This window comes from Pieris brassicae, chromosome 8 (genome assembly GCF_905147105.1).
Source record: "Pieris brassicae chromosome 8, ilPieBrab1.1, whole genome shotgun sequence".
Lineage (NCBI taxonomy): Eukaryota > Metazoa > Arthropoda > Insecta > Lepidoptera > Pieridae > Pieris > Pieris brassicae.
The window spans coordinates 2,502,503-2,528,285 of record NC_059672.1 but is presented as its reverse complement, the minus strand read 5'-3'; the positions used below and the strand labels follow the sequence as shown (position 1 = coordinate 2,528,285).

General features: G+C 34.6%; 1 protein-coding gene across 2 annotated transcripts; it reads right to left on the bottom strand.

Annotated features, from left to right (window-relative positions):
- Positions 1-725: 725 nt before the first annotated feature.
- Positions 726-25,444, bottom strand: LOC123713774 (protein jim lovell). 2 transcript variants are annotated; one of them, XM_045667615.1, is made up of 3 exons: positions 24,501-25,444; positions 4,664-4,819; positions 726-3,345 (listed from the first exon to the last, which is right to left on the bottom strand). In XM_045667615.1, the coding sequence occupies exons 1-3, from the start codon at positions 25,216-25,218 to the stop codon at positions 2,696-2,698; spliced, it is 1,524 nt and encodes a 507-aa protein (XP_045523571.1). In that variant the 5' UTR covers positions 25,219-25,444; the 3' UTR covers positions 726-2,695. The 2 variants fall into 2 exon arrangements, with proteins under 2 accessions (XP_045523571.1, XP_045523572.1); XM_045667616.1 differs by having other exon boundaries at positions 4,691-4,819.
- Between the last annotated feature and the right edge of the window lie 339 nt (positions 25,445-25,783).

The following is a 25,783-nucleotide window of genomic DNA, read 5'->3' as shown; positions in this document are numbered from 1 at the left end:
TAAACCTCTTCCTTAACATGGCTCTTCCACTTTATTAAAGACATAAATGTTTTAAAATCATCTTGGACTTATATTCCATGGGATGCAGAACGCAGGCTGCAACACTGTTCCATTTTTATTTCTAAGTTGCTGAACCATCCTTTAGCATAGATTCTCCAAGTGCATTCTGGGTGTATACTGAGACAATGAAGATAGTTCAGAGGCTTTAAATCACCGAACTAGGTAATTTATTTAATTCAATCGTTTGTATGATAATAACTATTATGGGGAACGTATGTATTGGTTTAGTTATATTCAGTGGGGTGAGATTAAGTAAATAAAACATCGCACTGGTATTTCGAAATTTTATTTTTACAATTTACGTCGGTGACCGTAAACGAATTTAACTACAACGCTCCATCATTTCAATTTAAATTACACGATAGAATGGTACTAGAACATAAATATTTTTTTCGTATTATTTTACGATCAAATAGATAATCTTTTTTACATTCTAATGTAACGATATTATTTTAATTTAATTTGTAATTAATATTAGGCAAAATACAACAAAAATTACATAACTTATATTTAATTATACTCTTTATCGGAGTGAACAATTAGTCTAAAAGCTAAATCATTTTAATTACAATTTATAAATAGTAACAAAATTGAAGGAACTAAATATTTTGATTCTACTAAAATTAAGACAATCACATAATAAACTTAGATTTTATCGCTTATTATCTATTTAAATTACGTCCTTAATTTGGCTCAGAAAATTTGAAGGTGCTGATAAAACTACATGAAAAAAAAACTGCAAATTCAACATTTGTAGGAAAAGTGAAGAAGTCACAGGACCTAACGTAACAGTCAAGCAACAAATGAGATTCATGATTTACACTAAATATAATTATTATCGTCGCTCGTAACAAATAACAAAACTTAATTAAAATATCTCAATTAAAACTTTAACAAAATCACTCTAATACTGCTGAATTTGTACGAATTATAATTAAAAAAATAACGAATCACAAAAGGAAGGAAGTGAAGTATAAAAAGCACTATATTTTGGCACATCACTATAGAAATCTATAGATATATCTGCGATGTGGACACACGAAAATGCGAACGGAACTGTGTCAATATGCCCTTCGATTCGCAAGTCAAAGTTATGAATTCGAAACATGAATATAAATACATGAATGTAATAAACAAATTTTAAAAGCAAGTCATTAAACTATAAGGACATACTAATAACGTTATATATAAAATCCCTGTAATGATATATTGTTTAATGACGAACCACTGTATACTATGTGCTCACTGCTGTTGGTATCTGTGAATTTGTGAAATATACAGACATACAAAATAGAGTCAAAAATATTGTTCAGTCTTCTGTTAAAGAGATTTGCAGTTTTGGATATCTATATTACTTAAAACATGAAGTGATGGATGAGAAAACTCAGGAAACGTATGTTAGGGTGTGATAAATCACTGTATATTCAATACGAAATGATTGTATACAATTATCTAAAGCCAGAAGGGTTTCGACCTTTAATCTAAACTTTCATTATTCACTAAAATCTCGAAAGCTCCTTTTTATTTGAACATTGAGTGCAGATACATTATTTGTCTAGACCAGGCGCGCACTGTCGTCATCTTATTATTGATAATCAACTCTTTGTATTTTTAATCTGTAATCATAAAGTTGCTTACGTCACGACGCAAGGACCACCCGAATAGTTGCGGGCACATCTCAGCTTTGGGATCACGATTTCCGCATCGGTATCGAGCTCAAAGCTCGCTACGTTAACATGACATCGCTATACGCTGCGGTTCACAGATTATGCGCCTCGGCAACTCGTCATGACATAACCTATAATTTGTGGGATCACATTGAATTGAACTGATTTTGATTTTCCAATTTTATGGTTGAGTGTGTGAGCAGTGCGTCGCAGCCTCCGAACGTGCGCTCACGCACGATAGCCTAGCAATTCACCGATTTCATTCACTAATACTACAACAATTACAAATAAACTACTATTTACCATTTTAGACACATATGTCATCTTATTTAATGGTTAATTAAATTTTAATATCCCAATAATTTTATAGTAACTATTTACAGTTAAAATTGTTTATCGAATAATACCTACCATTACGAAATATTTTACAAACTTTGGTGAAAATGTGTGAGTCAACTCGCACATTTAACATAATATTTACATTGGGATAACACAATTTACAGGCAAGAATACGTTAAAATATACAGTAAAATCATATTCTACAGTGATATGAAGTATTATCTAAAAATAATTAAAAATGGAATGTCAGAATGGAATGTCAACAATAAAGAGAGCACGTCAACTCGACCGCCGATAACAATCACAACGCCTTTCATACTTATTGCACACCTCAGATCAATAAATATCGCCTATCCCTTATGCGCGATTTAAATACATTTACAATATTAACACATCTTTAAATATCAATTTAACTAATTTTGGAGATCGCGACCTCATTACTCCGAGTGAAACTGAAATTGTAGAAGTATAGACCAATTTAGGTCTTTATACATTATTGCACGAAAAACAAATCAGCGTCTGGTATACGAAGACAATTTCAGTTTAACTGTCACATTCACAAAGAAAAAACCATATTATGGAAAAATAGAAGAGGTACGAAATCTAAAGTTAACTAAGTCAGATAAAGTTTAGTCCTGTCCGTTGTGATGAAGAAGGGTGCGGTTGTCCGGGGGGTGGGGAGGGTGTGAAGGAGCACGATACGTATCGCCCTCCTCATCAGCAGAGTTTTCCTTTGATCGGTCGCTCTTACAATCCTCCTCCTTTGCAACTCCAGAGAGAGAGTCCAGTGCCATTGGCATGGACTGGTATAGTTCTCTTGCTTTATCACTGGGCGGTAACAAGTGGAGCATGTTCAGCGGCATAGGGAAACCTGGTGGGAATTCAGGGTAAAAGCCCTGTTGGAAGGGGTTAAACATCGGATTCGAGGAGATATCAGGTTCGGAGCTCGCTGGTCGTTGGCCTATGTTCTGATGCTGTTCCTCTTTGACGCTGTGTTTGCTTGAAGGATGGTTGTTGTTGTTGTTACCCGAATTTAAATTTAACACCTCTAAAGGCCCGCCTATGCAGTCTTTTCTAAGCTGTTCTAATTTCAAACTTTTCCCGTACTTTCCTCGAACGTACATAAGAAGAGAATTATATGGGATGCCAAATATCCGTGACGCCTGGCTCGTCGTCATTTTCTTATTCCACACATGCTGTAGGGCTTCTGTAAGCTCAGCGTTTGTCCAGGAGCGAGGTGGCCCGCCACGCGGCGCACTGTGCTGTCCCTTTGGTCGCCCTGTACAACAAAACATTACATTAAAGAATGTGGAAAACTTCATGTCGAATAAGTTAGCTAATTATGGTTTACAGTTTCGGGTAGAAAAATGCAGACTGTATCAATGCACGACATGTGCCGTGCGGGCAGCAACTGCGGCAACATTGCCCCGGTAATGCGGCACAACTATCTAATAACCGTGTTTTAGTTGAGCAATAGCTCGATGCCAGTCGACACACGACCGAAATGAGCGGGTTGCGGCGACACGCCGGGATCCGTCATTAATTCGATGCGAGCACGCGACTATTAAGGCGGTTCTGTCAAAAAGAACGTACATACGGCGACGTCGCCCCCAACTTTATAGTTGTAATTTCGACGGATCACGGTAACTCGGTTCTGATCAGATAATGCCATTGAGTATTCTTAATAATCGCGGAGGTCACGCGAGTTCATTGCGGGAAATTAAAAGGCGTTTTGCATTCGAAACGGGACCTTGTTGGCATTTGATGGGGAGCATCAACATGCATGTGACGTCGATGGGCGCTAATCGATCGAGTTGGCTATTGTGTGTGGAGCTTGACAGAGGTCTATTGTGAGCATACGTTAGACTCGGCGTCTGTTCCTATGAGATACAGTATCAGATCGTCTTAATAAACATTCACCGGGAAACAATGGTCGTTTAACATTATGCGCGATGTGATTGCGAGACTGCGAGATATGTGACGGGACACGGTTGCAGCTCGTATGCTATTATTAGTTCTAGTGCATAATAACTATTGTTTGATCGGCTTTGGATACTTCGCAACATCGTTAACATACTGCGTGGTATAACCAGTTGGTGATATCTTACGATCGAAGCTTCTAGACGAATGCCAAACTGTCTTACTTATCTACGCCTTTTACTAACGAGGTTTTTACACTTATCTCGCTTTTACTTAGAAATAAGAAGCAAGTTGTGGCCAACCTACTTTTCGTGCAGTTTTTAAGACGCCACTACTTACGCGAAAGAAATAAAATTAGTTACACTTTCACACGTTTGTATTGGTAATAGAACCTTCTAAAAACCAAATCAGCGTTAATACAGTGTTTTCATTTGACAGTTTTTTTTGTTTCATTATAGAAGTACACACATTTAAGACAATTGTAGTTAATACAATGTAGCAGGTAAGACATATTTAGTGTTTATGGAAATAATTTATACTGGGATAACCGAGACTCTATTTTGAGCACAAAAGTATTATACAATTTAGTTAAAGGAAAATTTAGTATACTTAAAAAGGAATTTCGTTATATATGTTAGATATAAGCAAAGGTTGGCCACAAGATAAAAAGGACTTACTATGAGTAGGATATAAGTGTAACCCACATTTCTTCTTGACGTTGGTGAAGAGCTGAGCGTCAAGAGGGGGCGGCCGGTGATCCACGTCCATGAGGGGGTACATCTTGTGCTCCATCCCGGGGGGAAAGAGTCCCAATGGGGAGTCCATACCGAACACTGAAACAAAGGTTATTTCTTGAATTGTTGATATGGAATAACGCTCGTCTAGGAGCGCCTGTACTGCAATATTTTAAATGAAATATATTACTTATAAAGAAAATGATTGAAGTAATAATATTGTATCAAAAAGATAATGATTTTGTTAGAGTTGGAAAAAAATGATTATTTCTGTATTTGCTTTGATATAAAATTAAGGATCTATTGATATAAGGTTTTCTAATTATTTCGATAAGTTTAACGAATATATTGAAATAACTGTTAAAGCTGTCGTATAACAAGTTACCTAATTGTGGGCGGTAACTGATTGCTCGTAGTTTTAACGAAACATATATAATTCAACTTGATTTTATTACTAAACCGCAACACACCTGATTTTAATCAAGAAAATACCTATTTCATTGCAATTACGCTACTCGCCGGTAGATGGCATTCCTGTTTTATTGCATAAACGCATTTATTTATATAAACATGTTTATAGCAGTTTACGATATATAAATACGTGTTTTAGTATATACTATAAGGCATTTCACAATATAATCTGAACTATATATAAACGTAGGTACTATAATCGTTAAATAGCAATTTGATATTTTGTTCTCTCTCCCATATGGCACATAACATATTGTAACTTATTGAACTGAAATATTTTTATTATTTTAAATTTCTGTTTATTGTTTAATTTTCATGTATTTGTATTTTGTAGAGAATATAAGTGCAAGTGCGGTATCACGGACACACGAATATAGTGTGAAAACATTATAGCACTCTAAGATTGTTAATTAGCATTACCTTAGTTTAAGATATTCACTTGTATTGTAGAAAATTAGGTCAAGATTATATTACTTACTAGCCATAATTATTGTATAGGCTAGATTTCAATTCACGTAACTTCATACTTTCTTTTTTGAACTTTATTCTAGATATATTATATGATGTAATTAATTATTTAATAAAAAAAATTATAAGTACAGAAGACATGATATTATTTATAACAATATTAGTAATTTATTGTCAAAAGAGGCAAACAGCGTATAATACCGCCGCTCGCCGAATGCTAAGAATGTCAAAATCGATTTATCAATACAAAAAAGTTATAAGTCAATATAAAAACTGTGAAATAGCTTTTAAATTAACATCCGTAGGATAAAACTATTTTACGTGCAACGCCCGTAAACCAACTAGTTATGAAGGTACAATAAATAAAATGCAAACTTACAGCTCCGCGCTGTCGTCTGTCCGAAGCGACAAATCGATACCTTGTTTCAAATACAGAATATATCTCGCCACAGATATATCCTGCTATGAGTCGTTTAGTATAGATTATAGAACTGTGAAAAGTTTTTTTAATCAAACCTCATTTCGTTTTATTACTTAAATTGCAGGCTTTAGGCTTTTTTTATTTACAAAAAAATTTAAGGAGAAGGCCAACAAGCGTGTGAGTGCTCACCAACCGCAATATCCTGGTGGTTAACGGGTGTTGACGACCATTGAACACTTTCCTGAAAGCGTCTCAAATTGTCATATGCAATCATAATTTGCTGTTTGTATCTGCTATTGTCTGTGATAAAAAAGTATCGTTTTTCGTCGTTATTTAAAGTGCTCACGAACCGCCATATTCTGGTGGCTTGCGGATGTGTGGCCGACCTTTGAAATTCAAAATTCGTCAAATAAATAATAATTTCCTGTCTATATCTTTCTTATTAAAAACAATTGTAATTTCGCCTTAAAAGGTCTTGTATACCAATTAAACGCTGGTAGACCCACAACACCATTCAGATAACTAACCGGAAAGGCATAAAACTATTCAAATCGACATACATTACAGCACTTTCTCGTTTTTCTCAATAAACTAGACTTCCTTTATAGTTTGTCTGGGTCCTATATTATTAACTAGTTGAGTATACCTGTGTTTAACTGTTCGCAATTAATGCGTGTGTCGTGATACCTAATATTAGTTATTTCCCGCTTCTATATAAATATCGGTTGTTGGAATAACGCTCCGCTTACGCAATTAGTGCGTATGGGTCCGAAAATGTTTGTCTAATTTTACGTTTTACGCTAGATCCACCCGCATTATGTTTTCGTCGATAAATGGACAAACCTAAATTTCATTTTGAACTATTTACTGAGATTTAGTATATAAACACACAAAAACAATTCAACTATAATCTTTCGAGTCAGTATGTCGCTTTTCTCACGATGTTTTTTTCTATTACTGCGATAATTAGAACGCTAAGATGCTAAAAAATAACTCACGATTTGCTTTGCTTAATTGTATGTAGCAATTTCTTAACGACATGACTTTGACATATGTCAAGTGACACATCTGTCAATAAGTGTAATCTTACTACATTATTATTTTATTCCCACTTGTATATTCTATTCTAATTTTATCACCCATATAAGAAAATTGTGTTTTGATAGATTCACAGATCCTGTTGGGGTTAAGAAACTTGACATAGACGTTTTGTATGATTAAAAAACCTTTTCACTGAGACTTTTAACTCGCTCTTTACTTTTATCTGTGGAAGTAACTGATACAGCCATTCCGTCCTTAATAGATTAATAAAATGTTGTTTTATATATTATAGGATTATTTCTTTTTCACATTGCTAGTTTTTACATAGATTACAAAACAGATGTAACTAATTGGAGGGAATTTTATTTTTCATTATTTTATATATCCTAGCCTAGCATCCGAAAATAACATTATTTTAAGGCGAACCGAGAACATGTATAGCATTAAATGTTATATAAATCAATATTAAACCTACAATTAATTTTAAATAAAGTTCCGTTGTGTTTTATAGGCTATCCGAGTGCGCGGGAGTCGTTAAAACATGTCACTAGTTATGGCCACTCGATATTTGCATAATTACAAGTGTCGATATATCCACTCTTACGGAAATTGGATGAATTTTAAACGATATTACGCCAAGGATTTAGGTTATTATTGTACTAATTTGTATAAATATCGGATGTTAGAAAATTTACTTCATAAGGACCTTACACCGAAAATGTTATCATTTTCGATTGTTTTTACTACGTGTTTCTTACCTTATAAATATATAGTCAAACATGTCCCATTCATTTGATGATGATTCACGTGGAAACATTTCTGAAAGTTCCATCGCTAAAATGGCAATGAAAAGATGGTTTATACATGATGGAATATTGTGTATAACAACTTCTCATATTTGCGTTTTGCTTTATGTCAGTTTATAAACAAAATGTCTCTCATTAGTGCAGTGGAGAGATAGATGATTATTATATTGAACAATATCGTTAAGAATTTAGTTATTTATTTTATATTCAATATTTTCTTAATAAAAATGGCGTCGATGTTGCGGTCAATTAGATCAATACTTTTGTGCTTTCTAATTCTAGTCATCGACAACTGGTCGACCATAAACAATTGAACAATATGACAGATTGTGCTTTTTCAACTGTCAAGTATTAGTTACTACTTAGTTATAATTATATATCGACATCGCAAACTGGACACTTAACATTCAGAACCTATCGTGTTTATGTCCAGCATAAAACGTTCAAGTGGCGTAGTAAAACAAAGTTTATCGATCGCCCCATATGCGAAATCGAAAGTTACAAGCCCTTGTCAAACAGAGTTCATTCACACAAAAGTTTTAACCCTCTCCGTCGCTGAATCACGCGTGTTGTGAACATGCGTACCCTATAGAAAGGGAAATCTACGAGCGCGTAAGGGGTATACGTTCCACCCGGCGTGTAGTACCCCACACCACATATAGTCAAGTCATTCATGGCACACACGGAGGTCGCGGTCGTGTGACGCTACCTTGTGGGAGTCACTTCGTGTTGTCTGTGGTCAGGCGCGTGCTCGTTTATTTTGCAACGAGATTTACAACTATAACTGTAAATTAACTTTATCGAGCGGAGCCGAATCTAGGTCGTATGGAATCAGCATTAATTATTGCTAATCTCAGTGTCGATGTCGATACAATAGATCAAATGATATAGCCAAGGACGCGAAAGTAATGTACCAATTGGGTTATCTATTGTTAAGTGTGAGTGATTAGTAGGTTCTAGGCCATAGTTCCTCCTTGCATTGTTTATATCGCGTGTCGCATAAAACCTCTTTGCATAAATCATGGAGGGTACAGGTAGTTGATACGTAGAGGAAAATAAACACACCTTGACTTAATAAAAATTAATTTACAATGCAGCTTAATTATAAATCGGTTCTGGGTGAACAGTAACTTGTAAGTCATTAATTAAGGCAATATTTAGATTGTTAATTATATTAGATGAGCGGTATTGGAGCATCAGCGTGCGTCATCCCTTAGGTCGTAGGTTTGAACCCCGACTGTGCACCAATGGACTTTATTTCGCTCTAACGGTAGCAAATCGGCTTGCGTTAGATCCTAAAAGTTGACGCCGTGTCTCCGGCATAGGAGGCTGATCACCTCCTTGACTATTAGTTTGTCGGATAATCATGATAGCAGATATAAATATCTGAGGCCCAGACCTAAAATGGTTGATGTTGCACTACTAAGTTTAATGATATTGGATAGTCCAACGTTCGTTAAAATACCTAATTATATATATATTATATATAAGTTTAACTTTTCATTTCGACCGTTTGTAGAATTTTTGACATAAAACTCTTCTTTTTTATATACCTAATGACTTAAAATACATCTCAATTAGTATTTGAATGTATGGAAAGTTTTTTAGTAGAAAAAAAAAACGTTTTCTGCGCATCTAATGACGCCGACTTATTTACTTTATCACGCTATACATCGCGTTATACATATCAAGCCTTCAGTTAGAACGTAACCTTAAACTAATCTATGTCTAAATAACTACAAATAAGAGTATCTTTTCCACCTTCGATGTTGTCCTTTTGGAGTAGAGACTCTTGGGCTGTGGGGTTCAAGTCCACAGGCGCTAATTAAAGATTTAAGGTGACCCCAGAGCTGATGCTTTCCTCGAACAACGAATAAGTATTGCAATACAGCAAGCAAATGCTGCCAGCGCTAAAGGTACACGGCCTCAGCGATCTAACTATTTTAATTTGTTTCGATTTTATATTATTATTACGATAACTATGTAGGTTATATTACAAATACCAAACAGTTTTCTCTCATTGTGTTCTTTTGTCGACGTCAAATAAATTGGTTCAACTCATTTATTTCATTCAATAATTATAACATACGCGGACGTATGGTATGTAATCATTATAGGGTTGCCACTTAATTGATTAAGAAATATTTTAATAAAATATTTTTTTTAATACCTATTCGGGCGTGGTGCGGCTATTGGAAATTTTCAGTGTTTTAATTTTTTTATGTAATTACCATACATTTTTGTTATTATTAGGAGCCGGCAATTTATATTTACAAATTAAGTGTATTATTTTTATTATCATCTACTTAATATTTTCCAATATAAATGTAATTATTAAAATGTTGTGTGTGTTTTTGTAATGGCAAGAAGGTCCATTTTTTGTGCTGGCAACCATAATATGAGTAAAACACACACGCGGGAGCGGTCCCACACAGTTGTTAATTTGATCCAATTGCTATTGAAATGGATTTTCGGTCAGATTATTGTGAGAAAGTCATTGTTCTTAAGCAGATTTCTCAAAAAATCTTATCATTACATCGCATTAATGTGTTTTAAACAGTTATTTGCAGTTTCGATGCAATTAACTCTGTCAAAATAATATAATAAATATAAAATAATTTTCTTATTGTCTATGTCTTGTCCAAAGTAAACTTTTTACAAGTGCGTTTGTTTTTGTGTGACATTGTATTGTTCATATGGATCTTTTTACGCTAATATTTTGTTTCATTTAAAAACAGTTGTACGAATATTTAGAAATAAAAACAATATTGATTTTAATATGCATTAAGCCTCAAAAAGCTATTAAAATTAATCAATCTCAATAAAAGAATAACATTTTTTTAATTAATAAGAGTGTATAAATATTTTATAACATGTACAAGATTATATTAAAACTTTTTAGTTAGACAAAGTCTATGACATTCGAATAGACTACATCCTTCACAAACACAGATTAAAAATCAAAACCGCACATTATCTGTGGCAATAGTCTGTACCAATCACGCGCTTCCGTATGTAATCATGTAGGCGCCAAAACGATTGTGGCAAAAATCGATTTGGCGCGATACAAATAAAAATCGATTACATGATTACGTCCGTTGCTTTCTCCGAGTAAACAAAATGCATTTTGTGTGTGAAATTACAATCTTATTGTAAAAATAAGCTTTGTGAATTCGATTTGAGAGTTGAAAGTCACTATTGTTAATTAATATTGAATTAAATATTTTTGATTTATTCGTAAATTGACTTATTTATAACGATTATATAATTCGGTTACGTTTAGTAATTGTTTGTTTTTTTTAGTTTAATTTGTGTTACGCTTTACGATACGATCTTCCGAGGCGTTTGGCATCATAATTAGCTTAGTGTATCTGTAATGAACATTCCGAGCTATTCATGATAATGAATTATCAATTTATTAAGGAAGTTGAAGATCAATTCATATAAATAATAAAATGGAACACAAGAACAGTTCTTATGTTAAATATCCTTATTAGTAAATTAGGTTAGACTACAATTTCTTATTAGTTTTAAGTTAAGCTAAATCGTAATGTTCCATGATGTCTTAGTAAAGACACATGTATTAAAAATATTAATTCAGGACAACTTTATCAAAGGTAACCTATTAAACAGTTGTTAACTAATCCGGCAATAATTTCGTGTCTAAGTTCGTCCTAGATTTACGAGTATGTACATTATTTAGACGGATAAAAATAATTTCCAACACACAAATATATCTACAGTATTTGAAATATTCTTACTTTTTTTCTATTTATCTGTTTTAATAATTATTACTATGTAGGGTAACAATATTGTCAATACTGTATATTTGGGGTTTGGAAAATATTGTACCAATTTTATGTTTTCTTGTTTCTAAGTATGTTATGTTCTTATGTTTGATTCGGCCATACAATACGCAGATGCGATAAATCATGGAGAAACTGGTCGTAACTGGTAAGTCAGAAGCCAAAAAATTACGTGGCTGTTTACCAACCATATGGACCGATTGACAGACTCATTGTCATAAGTGAGCCACTGGACAGCCTTGGTGACCACGATCCACAGACCAACCTGAAGAGGGAGATCGACTCATACATTGATCCTAAGCCATTAGTTTATGGTATAAGGTAAGGCTGTCATTCGAACGCAAGTATCGTCGCACATCACAAAACACTATCAAATTAATCTGAATATTGTCGGTAAGCCGCCAAAGCTCGTACACAATTAAAATCCATTAGATTTTATCATTTACTAATTACATCATACATACGTAACGCATGTTCACATATTATGAAATTATAGATGAGATACCTAATTATCTTGCCTTTGTTATGTCAATTAATTATTTCGTTAGGGTATGTCGTAAGTCGGAATTGGAATTTTCGCACTTAACTAACGGTTACTTAAGCTTTTAGCTCCTTAAATGAGTAGTTTACGAAAACGTGTTTCCACTGTTAGTTATATAATAAATCCAGATGATGAATTAATATAAAAATGTACCTGTTAAAATTGCATAGCGTGTTAAATTAAGTAAATTAAGCAGGCATCTGACTGGGTAGACAGTTTCTATTATTGTTATTTTCTTTATTCCTACATAATTATGTAAACTGTTAAGTTTATATTCGCGGATGCTTGGAATTTTAATTTCCTATCGAACATTGCAAAGAGAACAATTAGATGCTTATGAAAATATGATTCATATATATATAAATATGAAAGGATGTACATGTCTGAACATGATATGAGAACTTAAGAAGGCGCTTACCAGTGACGAGATCCAAGCAACTTTTTCAACACGATTCAACTCGATACTATATATGAAACATATTTTCATAAGTATCTGATTGTTCTTTGCGTAATGTTTGATAGCAAAAATAAAATTAATGAAACATAACTCTGTATTAATACAAAATTTGTTTTATTTTCTATTTGATTCATCTTGATATTAAATTTACAGGATGTGACCCGTACGCGGAAGTTGGTGCAAGACTTTCACGCTCTTTCCGTTAAATTTTTTCCCTCAACGTCATTTTTATTTTGGTCCAGTTAAAACCTTTTTTAATATAACGGTGAACACTAAAAAGTATTATAAGCGAGATATTAAAACTTCTTCCGAGAATTTCAATAGACAAAAAATATTGATACGAAATTGTTTACGTGTGTGGTTGGCCACAAGATGGCTGACTCATAATGTGAATCATGCGAGCTTGTCACTAATTGTACTTGGAAGGTAATAATGTATTTGGTAATCCTATTTCTTGGTAATAATTTAACGAATTATCGTAACTAATTAGGGCTTATTACTTAATTATAAAAAAAAAATCAAAATATATGACGTCAGAAAGATGAGTAAAGTTGCATGTGTCGTGATTTTAAATCCATAGGTTACCTCACAAATGAGTGCATGGTATTTTCAGAGACTCCAGGAGGTTGGAGGAGTGGACACAGACCTAACGTCATTTCATAACCTTAATTGGTAGTAGAACAGAATGGCCATGATATCACTATACAATGAAGACGATTCTGGGGAAGATTCTCTGATGATGGATAAATTTTCTATAGTATTAGAAAATATGATTGTAAAAAATTTTTAGTCGTTTCTAGAAAATATAGATAATATTGTAACAGCATCTGTCACTCTACTTATATTTGTTTTTTTAAAGATTATTTAATAACTTGCCTAACAAAAAACAACAGAAGCTATAGCCCCAAAAGAATTATCATCTGTCAAACAGTGTTAAAAAATCTGATAGTGCTTATTTAGTTTTTGTTTTATAGCTTTATAAAACTTCTATGTTTGACGTTGTAGTTGACACATGACATATGTCAAACATAATCCCCAAAGTGTGGTTACATACAAACGTCTGTGGTTTCCCTTTGTATTTTGCGATACCCACATTGTAATCCGATTTCAATATGGCTTTTTGTTGGCAGAAAACTTTTGTTTTGACTTAAAACTTGAAGTGAGCTATAGTTCGCGAAAGGCCGTAAACAAACTAAGAAGGACTTTAGTGAATAAAATAAAAATTTTCAAAAGCTAGTTCTAATTGAAATAAACAACTTTTAAATTTATAATTAGATGTATTATGTTTATGAATACTTCTTTATATCTTAGGTCAACAAACAAATCTAATGAATGAATTTGTTTTTGCAAGGATGATTATTATGACCACGGTCTTTTCATTAATATAATCTTAAACAATAATTAATATGTGACGTAATGAAGTACTCTGACACAAACAGGATTGATTATGAAGCTAAATTTTAAATGTATTAAATCCTCACTAGGTGTATTAGTCAAGCAAGATTATTTTTTAGCGAAAATAAAATTGATACAAAATATTTTATATATAGTTATATTTGTGTTACATAATTAAGTACGCAAGATTACGAATAAAGTTCTCAATACTATAAATATTAGTCTTTACTAAACATTCCAATAAAAATGCGTTTTAATAATTTATTATTGGTCGAAGACGGTTCCGGTTAAATGACAGAGTTGCGGGCTGAAACCAACAAAGCTAGCTATAAGATAATAATTATTTATAATATTAAATTTTTTTTCTTTAAATATCTGATGCATACGAACATTAATCTGTTTTGAGTATTATTACCAATATAATCTAGAAAGTTGCGTTTTTAAATGTGTTTAATCACATTATAATATAATGTCGTATATCTAAGTATCATTATAACTGATGAATTTCATCTTCGACGTCAGCCAAATATAATCTGCATTCTGCACTGAGGGGACTTTGTCAAAATTTCAATCACTTCGTTCATTTGAAGATCAAGTGAACGAAATCAAAAAGATTCGCTCACAATGCTCGCTCGACGATTTCACGTGTCAATTGAACTTTTTTGGTGGTATTTCGATTTAATTGCTTTCAGCCCGGCATTCCCATGCCATGAAATTGCCTAGCACACGCTGCATGACACGTACTTTTTTCAACTTTTTCTGTTTATCGCTGGGAGATCTGTTCGTGTCGGTCACTCGGTTCACCCGTGATCTTATTTCGTTCCATTCATTCAGATTTAACGGAATTGGTTTCGGAATATGACGATACATTGCTACTGGTATCGCAATATCGAGTGAAAGGGAGCTGTACAAGGAATGGATTATGGATATTAATTATATTGCCTGGCTCACAGCGGGTAGGTGCACATCAATCTAGAACTGTGTCGGCACCTCTTTATCGTTAACAAAAATCGTTTTTTCACATGCGCAGCTTGAACAATGGCATCTCAGTGGTTATTAAATTCGTATAAATTTAATGTAATGTGTGATTCGAGTTCCGGTTGCGTGCTGGGAATGTGGGCATGAGATCTGAGCAAATAGCTATGTAATTTACTATTGTAGATTTGCATAAGCAGCTTTCTTTCGAATTTGTGTTGATTTTATCAACTCTGGTGAAACTAAACCGTCAATAAGCCAAATTCTGCTCGGCCTAGTTATATTAAATAGGATCGAATTGCATCTTATACATCATTTACCACGGAGTATTTAGAGTTGTTCAGATTAAAACCTGCGGCTGAGTTTTATGATCGGACATCGAGGCAGAATACAAAATTCCCCGTATAACCTCGACGTCCGTCGATCCACAACTGATCGTTTTTGAAGCAATTTTTATCGCAGACCACTACGTGGAACCAGCTGCCTATCGATATATTTCCAAACCAATTCAACTTATCGCCCTTCAAGGAAGCGTACCAATTCTTAAAAAGCCGGCAACGCACTTGCGAGTCCACTGGCAATGTGATCAATTAACATAAGGTGAGCCTCCAGCTCGTTTTCCCCGTTACATAAAAATTAGAATTACCTCACGTAATAATCCTTAAAATTTGAATAGAGAAAATATGCTCACACGCAATATCCGAAGATAATTCAAGCCTTCAATATTGATAACAAACGAAGATCGTAAAGTATAATTTACTATACATGCACTAAGCTCGACGCACATCATCCAATTAGCTTTATGAATGTGTTAAAGCTGTGTACACATTCGCAATACATTCCAAAACGTACTTTACACGCTCACGTAAACATTTTTGTTTTTTACTGCATACAGTTTTTTTGTATCGATTAAAAACTAGACTAATACTAGAAAACTGAAGCTTTCGTTTGGAATAACGCGTTTATCTCAATACATTTGTCTTAAATAAGTATTTTTGAATTATGATTTTGAATAAAGAATAAACATATTAAATAAAGATACCATTCAAATTTAATGATAATTGCAAAATAATGATGAATTTAATGATAATGAAATGCTGTTCTGACCGTAGTTTAATGCATATATGGGTGTTTTAAAGTTAATTTATGAGTCGTTTTCACACGTCCGTGTCACAATGGGTAAGCGATGTATAATACCGGACAATTGTTGTAATTTGCGTAATTGACAGATATGGACGTCAACATCTAATGACAGTTGAGCTAGGTGACAATAATGACAGTAAATTGTGTGAATTCTTTTAGGCAAAGTTTTCGTATTAACAAATTCTCAGATGTCTTGGGAAATGGATTTTTTAATAAAACAGGGGGCAAACGGGCAGGAGGCTCACCTGATATTAAGTGATACCGCCGCCCATGGACACGTTCAATACCAGAGGGCTCGCGAGTGCGTTGCCGGCCTTTTAAAAATTAGTACGCTCTTTTATTGAAGGACCCTAAGCCTTTATGAATTTATTAAGTTCCAAAACAAATAGAAATACTATCTTCTTTAAGGGGTTTAATCATTGACACATATAAAATAAAAACTTTTATTTTGCTAAAAAAATATCTATAAATGTCTGTCATTTCATGATTACCTACATAAGATGCCACACTACCTAAATGCTTCTTTTAAACCGACATTTCATAGACGTCAAATTTATTAATTATTTTCTAATTAATGACAATAATTAATTGTTTTACTAATTAATGAGTATGATGTAATGGTTGCATGTGCAAACATGGTTAAAACAATGACGGAGGATTTATTACCAGTTCTTAAGGTCTCTACGCCCTTGATTTGAGAACTGGCAACAATTTACAAAATTTCAAAAAAAAAAATTGTTATTGTTCATCTTTATTCCCCTTATTAGAAAGTGTCCTGGCAAAGCTATAATAAATCATAAAGCGTCCTACAGGACTATATTTTTCCTCGTAATTTTATTATTTAAAAATTTATTTCGTGTCCGAGACTATTTCATAAATATATTTAATCCCATAATAATCAAGCCTACATAAAAACGTTGGTAGTCAAATTTTTGGATTTATTTAAACCCAAGTCATAAGAGACATAGACATAACAGTTATGACTAACAAAACACACACAGAAACACATAAAATAACAATAATAAATAATAACTATTTTCACCTTATTTATCACCGGGAAACGAAACCCATTTTCATAACTTGAATAAGTTCATGTGGAAATTAATATAAAACCAGAAATGCATATAAATTAACACTTAGACTGCCACGCCCACTCATTATGTGTTATTTAGGCGAGAAGGCTTCAAATGTTTTCAGAACGAATTAAATTATGAATTGCGAATGACAAAATGGACCAATCGTGTACGAGGACTGATAAATAAAATAATGGTTTGATATAAAATTCCAGTGGCGATACAAATATCTTTATGTCTTTGACAAATATGGCACAGACTTTGCCTGACACGTTCTGGATTTTTCGGTGTAAAAACACGATAGTTAGATACCACATACATACATATTTTTATATAATAAGAATATTCTAGAAAAATAATAAATATAATATTTTATTACTTTTTATTTTTTGTAACATTTATGTTTACCAAAATTGTATATAAATATATTTTTTTTAGAAAAGATAATTTGTAACTGTAACTTTAATAATTATTTTTTTAAAATTAATTTCTACGAACTAGAATAACACGAGATACAAAGTAATTTATCCGTGTACAGTGGTACTGAAACCTAGTTATGATTTAATAATATGTTTTGTAGAAGCCCTCAAATGGGTTGGAGGCTGATACCTAGTGATAACCCATGATTCATACACACTCACTTGTTTTCAAAATACTTCAGGTAGCTGGTTCCACATAGTGGTCTTGTGCGGCATCTGCCTTAAAAACGCTCAGGAACGACAGTCGAGGTGATACGGGAGGAATTTCGTATTCAGCCTTATTGTCCGATGGTAAATATGCTTTATCATTAGATCTGATTTCCAATTGGTAATGTATAATAGAATCCCTATTAGTCTAACAAGGGAAACGCCAGTTCGAGTTATAGTTTCGACTAATGGAGGATTTTGTTTTAAACGGATTTGGATTCGACTTGCAAGATTTATTCTTATTAAGATTGACTTACATTCTCGGCATTAACAGGATCACTGTCCACAGACCAGTCAAAATTGATCAGTATTTTTCATAAAAACGCAAGTGGATATGAGGTGTACTTCCACTTTCATGCTTGGACAGTGAAACTAAGGAAAAGAAAGAAGGAAAATAAGGATTAAGTTCGAGATACAGACGTCTAATTTTTTGAGTTTGAGGTGGACAATATCTACCAAAAGGGCTTGTACTAACTGAATAATACGTATTTACCATTCGAGTAATGGATGTTATGGGGCTCAGGGAAGTAAACAAACAGTGGTAAGTGCTCTTTTGAAGACAAAGAAACTATTTTTTTATCGACTTTTCTAGGTTTTTGACTTCGAAGTGCGACTTAACGAGGTTCTTAGAAGTCTTTAAAATAAATAAATCAGAGGCGTCTTAACCTTAATTAATTTTAGGTCTGGGCCTCAGATTTCTGTATCTGTTTCATGATCATTTGATAATCGAATAGGTAAGAAGGTGATCAGCCTTCTGTGCCTGACACCGGCCGTCGATTATTTGGTTTAAGGCAAGCCGGTTTTCTCACGATGTTTTCTTTTAGCGTTCGAATGTTAACTGCGCACATAGAAATGGAGTCTATTATTGCACAGCCGGAGTTCGAACCTTCGACCTCAGGAATGACGGTCGTACGCTAAATCCACTAGGCTAATACTGTTGCTTATAAGTCTAGTCAATAAAATAATACATATTTTATATGTAATAGAAGTAATATTTGCGGTTAAAACAAATGCTAGACCTGTGCGGGGTCCCTGTCGAGCTATTTAGACTTTTACGGCCAATAAACGCTTTCTTGTACGAGGCAGTTTGTATATTACGTAAAATGCATCGTGTTAAGTGATAAAGTCTAGAAATTATACCACAGATACTATAAGTGAAGAAAGAAGAGCGGTTCAGGAAGAGTTTAAATTTGTTTTATCTGATTTTATATTGATTAAATTAGAGATTTCTTTAGAAACAGAGATAATATTTCAGGATCATAGTGCGTTGAAATATGTTTGTCTTGTATAGCTGGGATTTTGCACAGGTTGTACTGCGAACAATAATACGCAATAATATTTAATATATTACCTATAATTGTAATTATAAATATATATAATTAACCTGACACACGTGCAGAGCGCCAACAAAAAATCACCTCTTATGTCACAATGGACTTACGACGTAATTAATGTAGGCTACCCATACTTTAAGTTTATAGAATAACTAGAAGAATACTTGTGACAAAGTTGTATTTATTATAGTTATCTGTGATATAAAATAGTTAAAAATAGTTTCAAGTTTCCATAGTAGTTAAAAACTGGTGGCGTTATACCACTTGTTCTTGGGCTTAGATTTATGATCTATGGTCATTGTTTTGATGGCAAGTAGAAGTCGCCGTTATATATAAAAAAAGTTGTACAGCCAGGACTCAAACGACCTCAGAATGGGAGTCGCACGCTGAAGCTCTTCTTTATTAAGAAAATTTACTTAAAACCGTTAAATTTTTAAAAGATTTTTCCTTTCAGAAATCAATCCTTTTGTATGTACTCCATATTTGGCCTTTAGTATGATTGTTTTTTGTTATGCAATTTATGTTAGATGTATGATTACGAATATATGCCTACGCCATATTTCTGACTGAAAAAAAAAACTCTTCGACAAACGTGAACCATGAATCAATCTTTAACGTGACGGACATAAATCTAAGGCGGACACACGAATGTCCGTATACGGGTATAATTTGTACGTACAAGACATTAGTAGGGTATGCAAAGGGTTTAAACGGTAAGTGTAAGTAGGCCACTGACAAACGGTGTCGATTGAATGCAAATGCGCGGGCGCTGCTCGCTGCCATCTTAGAACTGGGTGACCATGGTTTTGGAATAGTATGATATAAGTGATATAAGTATTTTTTTGTTATAAAAAATAAAACACCTACAAACACGAGATTTTTTAGGTCTGGGCCTCAGATTTTTGTACCTATTTCATGATCATTTGTCAGTCTAATAAATAGGTAAGTAGGCGATAAGGCTCCTGACACACGCCGTCGACTTTTTTGTCGTAAGACATGCCGTTCTTTACATTGCTTTCCTCCGCCGTTCGAGCGAATGTTAAATGCGCTTATAGAAAGTCATTTTTGCACAGCCGGCTATCGAACCTACCTCAGGGATGAGAGTCGCACGCTAAAACCACCGATCTTAGCTGTCTTTTGTTACATTACGATCTAGCCTAACTCATAATCAAGGAGTTAATATGATTTAGACCTTTATAAGTTCTGCATCATTGATTACGCTTAGAGTTTAATACTTCTAAGAAGCATGTGTCCTAGTCACCCTTGCGTGCGCGCAGCGTCTTCGTGTCAATGTCGGAGTTATATTCAATTTTTTTATGTTTTTTTTTCTTCAACCCAGCAAGGTTGTGTGCCCGATTGAAAGGCCTTGCGTGCCCATTGAATCTATGTTAACAATTGATTAACGTGGCAATTAAAAATATGATATTTCTTAGTAATACATAGATACGAGAACTACTAGACAGGGTTGATAAAGTACTGTTACATCGCTTTTTGGATAGATCGGTTTTTGTCAAAAACAGAACGCCACCCTTATCAGGGGGTATCAACTATATTTACGATCACTCGATCTATCTTAAATCCAAGTAAAGAGAGGGGCTGGAAGGACCAGTGGACCAGCATCACAACCACCGAGAAGCTTTAAGACTAGTGCAAGATCTTGCCATTCAAGTTGTTTTACAACACTTTATTTCTTAAGGTTGGCTGATGCATCAGAAGTTGTACCGAATATACACAAAAATTCTTTAATTTTTTAATGCCGTTTCGGAGGAGCTTGCTTCTTGATACAAAGATAGTTATGTAATGTAATATTATGAGAGTAGTGTTAGCTTAGTAGCTTACGTGGGGTCGTGGGATCAAATCCCGAGTGCACCAGTAGACTTTCACACTTGTTCATATCGTTACTAAAGAGTTCAAATTGTAATGTTTTGTAAATTATTATAAAATGTCTGAGAGTAAATTTCACGGACTTAAATTCCTATGCCAGCTTACAGATTAAAAATATGCATTCTATACATAGATACTTAAACAAACAGACTAATCGACCTGTTTAATCGTGAACCTCTTTCCTCTATTTAACAACCTCACTTATCGTATATAAGACTGCTATTAAGAAATAAAACAATAGACAACATTTAGTGTTGCCATTACACCGTCATAAATACTAATGAAAAAATGAGCGGTAAAATCAAATTTCGAATTACTTGAGTCAAAGTGGCCACAATGAGGAAGTAGTAGCTATTCCCGCAACGGTGCCTAGTCGCACGATTCAAAGTCGCATGTGGGAGCAAAGCTGTTGTGACAAGCTTTTAATTTTTTGTATACAGGGGGCAAACGGGCAGTAGGCTCATCCGAGGTTAAGTGATACCGCCGCCCACATTGCCAGACGGCTTGCAAGTGCGTTGCTAGCCTTTTAGGAATCGATACGCGGTTTTCTTAAAGGAAATTGGTTCAGATAAAAAGCTGTCAAATAATTTAAGAGATTTCATTTAAATTTGACATTAAGGCACATGTAGTCCTTCAATTTATACATCATATCTAAGCCTTAAACTAGAAAATAATGATATATGACTATATTGGAATTAAAAACATGATATTTTAAAATACGTACTGCAATGTTTAATTAGATTGATTAAGAAGCTATGGTTATTAAATATTAATAATCACCTGATTCATCGCCGGTTATTAAGTGACATGAAATGGTGCCTCAACGTTTATAAGTGTACAATATATAATGAAATGATATTTTGATTTTATTGAATTACAAGTCGTAAATCTTCTATAGTAACCAAAAACTTCCTGTATAAAGTCTTAAATTTCGAATGTTGAATATAAACACTATGTACAGATTTTAAATTTGGAATATGCTTTTATGAAATTTTATATATTGAACATGTTTTAATTTTGGAATCTCCTTTTCTAAAATTTTGTTTGTACGTTGAGCAGATTTTGAATGTCGAACCTGCGCTTTTTTAAACTTCGAATACACACTGACCTGATATGAATTTAGATCTTGTTAATGAATAAATTAAGTGTTTAGTACCTGCGACTAGTCGCGAAGTCTACAGTAGTTTTACGTAATAACCCTACAGCGCGATTGCTAGCCAACCCTTCATTACATTTACGCCACCATTAAGCGTAATCAACCACTCATCACACACGAAGGAAACAATAAAATAAAATTGCATCTATCAACATTACGAATGCGTTTAGCTTTTGTTTCGCATATCAAGGATACAAACTTTTGATATTAAAAGTTACTACGGTTAACATAGCGGTTTGTCCTATTTAACTGAATCTTTAGTAAGTGTACCCTTCCAAAACCGAAGCTTTATTAATTATAAGCATATTTAACACATGTTTAACATATTTAGAAGTATTATATATTTCTAGGGTGGTTAGGTAAAAGCTGGCTTCCTAAATAAATATAAACAAATTTATTTCACACACAAACGGCATTCTTTCGCTCCGGGATTCATTTTGATCGAAGGACGTTTGAAAACTATAGAAATTAAGATGCGTTACCGATTTAAATATTCAAAACAATTCGAATTTTCGAATTTGGAATGAATTTGACAAGTGCGGAAACGATCGGGCCCACCCCTCATAGTTTCCCTACGCACCTTAAACAACCCTACCGACTATTATGACGCAATCAAACACTCAACATATACGCAAAACTGGGGTACGAAGTTATGCCGAAACTTTATGATAAACTAATTTTTGATTATTTAATACTGTTATTATTAATAACATGCTTAAAATAAATTATTATTATTATATTAGAGTAATTATTTTGTCAGTGTACTAATTTGTTATGTAACAAATTATTTACAAGAAAATTACAAAACCTTCCAACATGAAATAAAATAGTGTTTTCACTACCTAGAGGTATTTTTCCAATTAGAATTATTTCTTATATAGGTACCCTTAAATTTGCGTAAACTTTGCTAGCTATATTAATGATATTTAATGTAAATTTATTGAATTTAAACAAGTGAAAATCAGTTAATATATCGTATAGAAATGTTAGAAGGCAGTTAGCCAACTATTAAATTCGCGCCGACACACGTTAAGAAGTGCATGCATGTAAAATTGTATTATCTGTATTCGAAGTGACGTTGGCGCCTATTTTATCAACAGCTTACAAATACTTACGATTGGCATTAAAATTACCGTTTAGTTCTGATTATTATAGAGAAACGATCTTATATATGTTACTCGATAGTTTTAAATCCTTTAGCTATTTCAAATTCCAATACAACGAAAAATCTAATTTATGTAATGTTTAAAACGCGATAAAATAAAATTATAGAAGATTCGGACGTTATAATAATTTACGATTTTAAAATTGGAACAATAACCAAAATGAAGTTTGCCATTTTGGCGCAGGAAGAATGAACGTTTGCGACATAGGCTGGCTGAACTAAAACCTCTTTACGATAAACCATCGACACATGAATGGGTGATCTTAATTTATCTGTGAAAGGTTCCGGTTAACACTCTGTATCGGACTAATCGAATCATTAAGCCTACATGTGATTTAATAAATCGATAAACTTATCGATATCAGCCATTAAGTTATCATAGTTAATAAATTTATATTAGGTAATCGTAATTTTGCATTAAGTTACGACGATTTGATAATGGAAAGCTGCTTGCTTTCGTGGTACGAAATTTATCCCTTAACATTTTAATTAGGAGGCAAAAGTTTTTAAATTCTATGTATAAGATTTTATATTGTAGCATTGACAGTAGATAAAGAAATCGTATGCGACAATGAGCGAACAAGGCCAGTTTTTGTATTTAATTTGTTTACTATTTCAATAATTATTCGTCCACAACGCCATTGTGTAGTGACCTCCATTTTTTCAGGTTTTTAATACCTGTAATGTATCAATATTACGAAATTTAAATAACTTTTTTTCAATACTATTTCAGGTTTAAATGTACCGACACAAATTGAATTTGGAAGGTATATGTTAATTTATTCGTAAACAATTTTTCTACGGCACCTTCTCAAGTTTAATAAATCTTATCAATTAATTAATCACAAATATGCAGCAATTCCCTTTCGAATAATGTTTCTACACCAATGAACTAAGACTAGGTTTACGCAAATCGTTGATGTTTTGTCGTAATTATAACTTAGTAAAAATGACTTACTGTGAGGAGGTGTCAGGGACAGAGCTGATACTCCTGGCGGCACTGGCGGGAACATGTCCTGGTGCGGTGGGAACATTCTCGGTGGCGGTGGGGCTTCTGTTTCTGGCTCCTCGGGCTCCTGTTTGTGTGGAGACCTTCCTCGCGATAGTCGAACAGCTTTCAAGCCACTGGGTGACCGCCGCATAGACAAGTTTTCAGGCGTATCTGATTCTCCTGAACGACGTCGAGGCCTTGCCTGTTTACGGCGGGGCTGGGGACTGTGCGGGCTCGCCGGTGGTGACACGGCCGCTGGCCCTGTCGGCGGGCTGGCAACAGGCGATCTTTCAGATTCAACCGCTTCAGACACATCCTGGTCAGCCAGACCCCGCACTTGTAACGATTCTCCAGCGCGTATCACAGTTCCGAGCTGTTCTTGCGCCACTGAAACCTCTCCGCGGTACATGAAATCCACAACCGCTTGCACTTCCCATCCTTGGAAGTCCTTTAGAACGATCACGGGATGCTTGCATGGATTTTCGCTAAATATCCGACGAAACAGCGGGCTACACGCACCGAGTAGCACTTTGTGAGCGCGGACGCGGCGTTCGGCACAGACGAGAGTGACATCCACGAGCGTCTCCGCGTGGAGCAGGGCTTCGAAAGAGCGTAACAGATGCGCCTGGTGGTTGTTCCAGCGGAGGCTGTAGTGCTCCTCGCCGGCGGTCGGCTTGTCGTCCATCGCGCGTGCCGGTGTGGACGCGTATGTGGTGTGGCGGCTTATCGTGCCGGCAGGCGCAAGCGCGATTTCGCGCCGCCCTCCGCCCGTTGCACAACCCTTTCGCTCAGATAGTGTTCCCGGACGGTGTTCGCATCACTCGGAATGTCAAAGTAAGCACTGCACAGCACTCGACCGAGATGAGAGTGGACGCGGACGTGCGACGCGTTCGGGTCGCGGGCACGGAGTGAGCAAGCGGCCGGGACGAGCGCGCGATACGGAGACGTGAGGCGAATGGTGCGGACTGCGGAGCGACGGCCCGGCTCGGCCCGCCCTCGGCCCCGCCCTGCGGCCCCCGCCCGCCCCACACCCCACCTCCACATACACCACACATGTCACACGAATACCTACACACGTGACGCCTACTCCACATTATATATTTTTCCAAATACCTACAGCTTCTCGGGAACAGTAGTAAACGCCATTAGATGATACGTGTTCTCTTAAATAGAAAACAGATTTAAAATGGCAAAAATACGCGGCACATTTTTTAAAATATGCAACATCTGGAGTTCCTGTAGGAAGATAA